The following is a 5937-nucleotide window of genomic DNA, read 5'->3' as shown; positions in this document are numbered from 1 at the left end:
CCAATGCCACACCAACAGTTCAAGTTATTGTCATGAATGCAAATCAGAAGAAAATAATATTGCAAGCCAATGTCATACTCTTGACGGTATGACAAAGAAGGCGAGCTTATTGCATTTGGACGGAAAACAATAAGTTCTAGTACAGCATACTACACAAGCTGAGCATACAATATTTTGAACAAATAAAAATGGAGTGGCAAGAGCACCAAAAACAAAACCTTCAAAATAGCTTTTACCAGCAAATAGAACTAAAACAAACCACAAGGCAAAATGTAGGTGTTGATGGACGATCAAGGAAGTTTGAACAAGAATACAAGAATTAATCAGTTTTTAAGAAGTACTAAATCACCATGTTGCAAAATTCAGAAATTTCATTTGACTTGCACTCCACAAGTCTACATCATACTGAGTGAGGAAAGAAAGGGAGAAGAAATAACAACTTCCCGGTCATAAACCCTTAGAGCAGCTGGAACTATTGAAAATGCTCCTCGCAAGCATCACATGATATACTCAATTTTTCAAATATAACTCAAGATGTAATCATTACAAACCAAAGTACTCACCCCTGCTTGCAAGCTTCCCTCAGAAGAATCATTATCATCTCCCAGTTTTTCAATAGTTTGTTCTGTAAGTTGGTAAGAAAAAATATTCTACAGAAGGTAAAGTATTCAGCCACTCTCTCTCAGGCAATTCCCGGGAAGAAGGTACATGTACTTGTCGACATTCTGAAGTAGATGCCCAGGAAGATGAACAGCTGAGTAAGAACTTGGAATGGGACCCATCTTAGCAATGATCTCCTGGAATGTATACTCCTCTGGTAGCATGTCAAAAAGATCCGCCCCTCGGCAAATCACATCCTGAATCCTTGAAGGCTTAAGGAAGTAAGAAAATCTCACACGGTCAACATGGCTGTATGCCTTCATCTTGAATACAAATTCACTAATGCGGCGGAAGCAGAAGCTACAATGCCATCCTGAATCTGCTAACAAATCATCGGTCTGGCGAAAATGAGCATATCTTGTCTTTCCAGGCTTGTATCTATGCACTGAGGCCCTCCAGCTCCTATTATCAAGATAGAATTGGAATGAATAAAGATAGTTTCTGAGCTCCAGATGAAGTTTATGAGGAATGTCATCACACCATCTCAAAAGGTTGATTGTGTGGCCACTAGGGATCTCATCAACATCCGACATGATCAACAAATCATCTTCATTGATGCCTGCTATCCTTATTAGCTGATCCAGAGCCACTCTCTGGTAAGATTCCTCAACAAAAGGATTCTCTCCCTTGACAAATCTTCCACCAACCACACCATAAGTGAGCCTGGACTCCACAAACTTGAACTTTTCTCGGTTCTGAGCAAAGAACAAGGGCTTTACTTGTCCAGTGAATGTGGAATTGGATTCCAGAAGAACAAACTCTGAAACAAAAGGGTGAAGCTCATTCCAACGAATCTCAAGGATGTCTACTTCATTGCTGAAGAGCACAGCATCAAAGACACGCCTTGGAGTATCCCTAATACCCCAACCATGTAGTTTGCATAGGTTCTCCATGGAAACATTCTCATGATAGTAGTGTGGAATAATATTGAAGGGTTTAGGAGGAGACTCCCAGAGCGGTCGGAGGAAGTAAGTGATCTTCTGGCCATGCAAATAGATGCCAAAGATGAAGAGCGGTAAGCCAACAAATAGAAGAAGAAGAGCCTTGTGATCAAATCCACGAAGGATGCAACGCAGACGGGACATGCTCAAAGCCGCCCTAGAAGCCTGCTAGGAAACAAACAGAAGAATAAGGAATGCAATTTCTCGACCGATTAGATGAATCGAGGATTAATAATTACAGTAAAAAGTAGAAAATTAGGGAGATTTTTTTTTTTACTTCTAGGTCAAAAAAATTGGAAAGAGGATATTATGAATTTCATAAACAAATTCGCAGAACCTAGCCGGCCGAAGAGAAATTCAACATTCTAGGGCCTTCCAATAGAAACAATGTTAAATCTCCTCAATTGATACAATTGCAATCAAAACCCCAAAAAAGCAAAAAAAACAACACCAGATCTGAGAAGAAATACAAACTAGAAAACTGTAATAAAAATAAGAAAAGCAAAGAAGTTACTGGGCCACAAACGTCTTGGCAGATATCATCCGTCTTCTTCGAATTGTAATAGCCTCCTTCCTGCATCGCGAAACCCTTCCTCCAGTTCCTAAGTCAGTAACAATCTCTTCTCCTCTTCAACAACAGAACGAACTGGCCTGGTGCGCAGATCGGATCACGCGCGGGTTTCCGACGCTTTCCCACCCGGCGATCCCCGGCCCACCAGCCTCCCCCCTTCTCTTTCTTCCTCAAAATCCCTATTTTATCAGATTTCCCCTCAATTTCGCTGGCACTCGCTCCGCAAAATCAAATCTTTCTGTGAATAAATAGCGTAAAAAGATTTTTTTTCTGTGACTCGGCCTCCTTCTCTCTCCTCCACTGCCTCAATTATAGCCGTTTGTAATGCGCTGGGCTTGCCCACAAACCTCGCCTCACTCTCTGTCTTGCGTTTTTCTTTTTTTCCTTTTTTTTTTATTATCGGGAAATTCTCCGTTTATCCTTCACACAAAGGTTGAGAGGCCTCTTGTCTTGTAATTAGTACTGAGTCAAGGCCTCAAGGGCATAATCGAAAAAAATAATGAACACATGGCTACAGACGTAGAGAAAATATTGGCTTATCAGTTGAATGCTTGAAGCCACCAACAGCCTTTGGCTCAGCTGCTTCGCCTTCTCTGGATTGAGGACGAGAGGATGAGGAGCAAAACCATAAAATATGAATCTTGACATTTTTATTAGATAAATACAATTAATTTAGAGCTATTTTGATTGATATATATTATTTGTCCTTCTATTTGAATTTTCTTATTAAAAAATATAAAAATATAATATTTTTTCACCTCAATAAATACTTAAAAGATCGATCACTTCTTTTCCTTAAAGTTGCACTTATTTTTGGGATTCATCTAAAATTTTGTCTAATTTTGCACCTCATTTATTATAACTTATACATCATAAAAAATTATCTTGATCGGGCAAGAATCTCGAGGCAAAATAAGGCTGGAAACTTCCAAAACTAAAATTGAGACTATCAGAACTCTAATTAGCAAAATTATAGTCAAACTGAACGTCTCGAAAATATGAACCCAATGACACCAAATTCAACTCAATCCGCTCAAATGGGTCCAAATCAAGGACCTAAAGAGTTGTTGGAAGGTTCAAACACTAATTTGGATTACCAAACGGTTTCCAAACGTGACATGCTTATAGTCGAATCGAGCGGCTCGACGAGATGAATCCAACGAGCTCAAGATCATGGAAGCTCAACATCATTAAGACCTACAAATCTCTAACAAACGGTCCACAATCAAGGGATTCAACATCGGCCGTCTATATAAATCACTCCCCATTTACCCTTTATATTCCTCCTATTTGCGGGTAATACCACTCTATGAAATCTATAAATAAACCTATCATTCCTCTTGAAAATGGACCCCATAATCCTATGGAAACAAGAGAGAGATCGAAGATCGCTCTTGCCTCCTTGCCTCCTCGACCACCGCGCAAAGTTCTGTCGAACCACCACCTGACGTCCATAGTTTTGCTGGACCATCACCTGACGCTAGGAGTTCTACTTGACCATCGTCTGATGCCTAGATTTCTGCCAGACTGCCACCTGACACCCGAACTTCCGCTGAACCACCACATGACGCCCGGAAGTTATGCCATACCATCACCTGACTCCTAGAGTTCTTCAAGACTGCCACCTGAATCTCGATCTTTAGCCGAGCAGCCACGTGACGCCTGAGTTCTACCGGACAACCACCTAATGCTTAGAGTTCCACCGGACCACCACTTGACGCCCGGGCTTCCGCCAGACCACCACATAACACCCAGAGTTTTGTCAGACCACCACTTGACGTGCGGAGTTATGTCAGACTGCCACCTGACGCCCAGCCTTCCACAAAACCACCACCTAATGCTCGAAGTTCTGCAAAACCACCACCTGTCGCCCGGACTTTCGCTGGATCACTACTCGACACCATAATTCTATCGAACTACTACTCAACGATGAAGTTCTGCAAAACCGCCGCAAGACTACCAACTAACGCTCAAATTTTCAAGTAAAGTTAGACTTTTGTCGAACCACCAAATAACGTCGGACTTTCAACCCCCGTTTGTCATTAGACTTCAACCATATAGTTGACATTTGTAATCTGATCGCCCTCAAGAATGAGTCAGCTCACTACAATCTACCCAAACACTAGTGGAATCATTTCAAATGGGGGAAGCACGGTGATTTTTCCCCTTTTTGAGGTTTTTCCACATAAAAAATCTTATGTTTTCTTTGTGTGAGTTGGATATCCATACAACTTTAAGATGCAGTATTATAACTCTATCGCCAAGTATATTCTAGCTCGCAACAATAACCACTTGAAAATTTTGAGTAGATGAATCATTGTAAGTCAAATATATGTATGTGCATATGTGTGATATGTGACAATACTTTGATTTAGAGGTGTTACATCATGGAATTTTTATAGCGGTAGAGAAATATAAAGTTTAAAGTCTTATCTTGTATGAAAATTCAGCACACAATCAGGTAAAAGAGAGGGTGTAGCATTCATAACAGACACCGGAGTTTTTATATTGAAACCCCTAAAAAAGGGGAAAAGCCATAGGGCCTGGCCTAATTTGAATGAATCCAATAGTGTTTGCAATCAATTATAAATGAGGCCCTTCTTTGGGGGGAAGGCCTTAGTTTGATGTAACAAATATACATCATATAGAGTGCATTATATGGTGAGAATTGGAAGAATTAGTATTAAAATATTTGTTTATTCGACATAACTATAGTAGGTGGGCGACGGATGTCAAAAAGATCACAGTCGGCTAACAGTGGTCAGAAGGACCGTAATCAACAGGCGACAAAGGTAAAAAAAAATGTTGTCAGGTGATGAAGGTCAGAAGGACCAAAATTGATATTCGATGAAGGTCAGAAAGATCGTTATCTAGTGATAGAGATCAAAAGGTCATTAATCAGTGAGAGACAGAGGTCGGAAAAACCATAGTCTAGCAACGAAGGTAGGAAAGACCCTAGTTGGCGGGCGATGGAGGTCGGAAGGATCGTAGCTGGCAGGTGGCAGTGGTTAAAAAGACCATTATCTGATGTCTGAGGTCGGAAAGACTGTAGTCGGTGGGCGATAGTGATTAGAAATATCTTTTTCTGGAGAAGGAGGTCAAAAGAACCGTAATCTGGCGATAAATGTTGGAAGGGCCGTAGTCTGACGATGGAGATATATAGTGGTCAGAAAGATCGTTGTCTAGTGACTGAGGTCAAAAAGACCATAGTTGGTGGCCAGGAAGAAGTTTGGCGTCATTTAGTGGTCAGGTAGAAGTTCAACTTCAGTCAGTGGCTAGGCATAAGCTTGGTGATAGTTCGACGACGGTCAGTGGTCCGATGGTGGTCGAGGAAGAGTCTGGTGGCAAGAGAACTCTAGTTTCTCTATCTCTTTTCCTTCTCTTCCTTGCTTGAGTCCCCTTTCATGAAGAATGATGGATCTATTTATAGTTTTCTAAGAGTGGCATGAACAGTAAATATGAGGGAGATCAAGGGTATGTTGGGAGTGGTTTGAATGTACGACTAATATTGACCACATTGATTGTGGATCATTTACTGGCATTTGAATATCTTAATGATATTAGAATTCAATGATCTTAGGCTCGTTGGATTCTTCTCGTCAAGCTGCTCAATTCAACTATAAGCATGTCATATTTGGAGATCGTTTGATAATACAAATTATGGTTTTCGGGTCTTCGATTTAGACCCATTAGGCTCGTATTGAGTTAAATTTGGTGGCGTTATGTTCGTCTTTTCGAGACATTCAGTTCAACTATAAGTTTGCT

General features: G+C 40.7%; 1 protein-coding gene across 3 annotated transcripts; it reads right to left on the bottom strand.

Annotated features, from left to right (window-relative positions):
* Nucleotides 1-260: 260 nt before the first annotated feature.
* LOC110114781 (beta-1,4-mannosyl-glycoprotein 4-beta-N-acetylglucosaminyltransferase) lies at nucleotides 261-2782 on the bottom strand. Of its 3 annotated transcripts, none has more exons than XM_028694178.1 (2): nucleotides 2116-2782; nucleotides 261-1769 (listed from the first exon to the last, which is right to left on the bottom strand). In XM_028694178.1, exons 1-2 carry the CDS (start codon nucleotides 2179-2181, stop codon nucleotides 669-671), a joined length of 1167 nt encoding a protein of 388 aa, XP_028550011.1. In that variant the 5' UTR covers nucleotides 2182-2782; the 3' UTR covers nucleotides 261-668. The 3 variants fall into 3 exon arrangements, with proteins under 3 accessions (XP_028550011.1, XP_020703438.1, XP_020703437.1); XM_020847779.2 differs by having other exon boundaries at nucleotides 261-1766; nucleotides 2128-2782; XM_020847778.2 differs by having other exon boundaries at nucleotides 261-1766; nucleotides 2116-2778.
* Nucleotides 2783-5937: the final 3155 nt, after the last annotated feature.

The sequence above is a fragment of the Dendrobium catenatum genome, unplaced genomic scaffold, assembly GCF_001605985.2.
Source record: "Dendrobium catenatum unplaced genomic scaffold, ASM160598v2 fragScaff_scaffold_412, whole genome shotgun sequence".
NCBI classification, from domain to species: Eukaryota; Viridiplantae; Streptophyta; class Magnoliopsida; order Asparagales; family Orchidaceae; genus Dendrobium; species Dendrobium catenatum.
The sequence above is the reverse complement of the archived record's forward strand: the minus strand, read 5'-3'. Positions and strand labels throughout refer to the sequence as shown.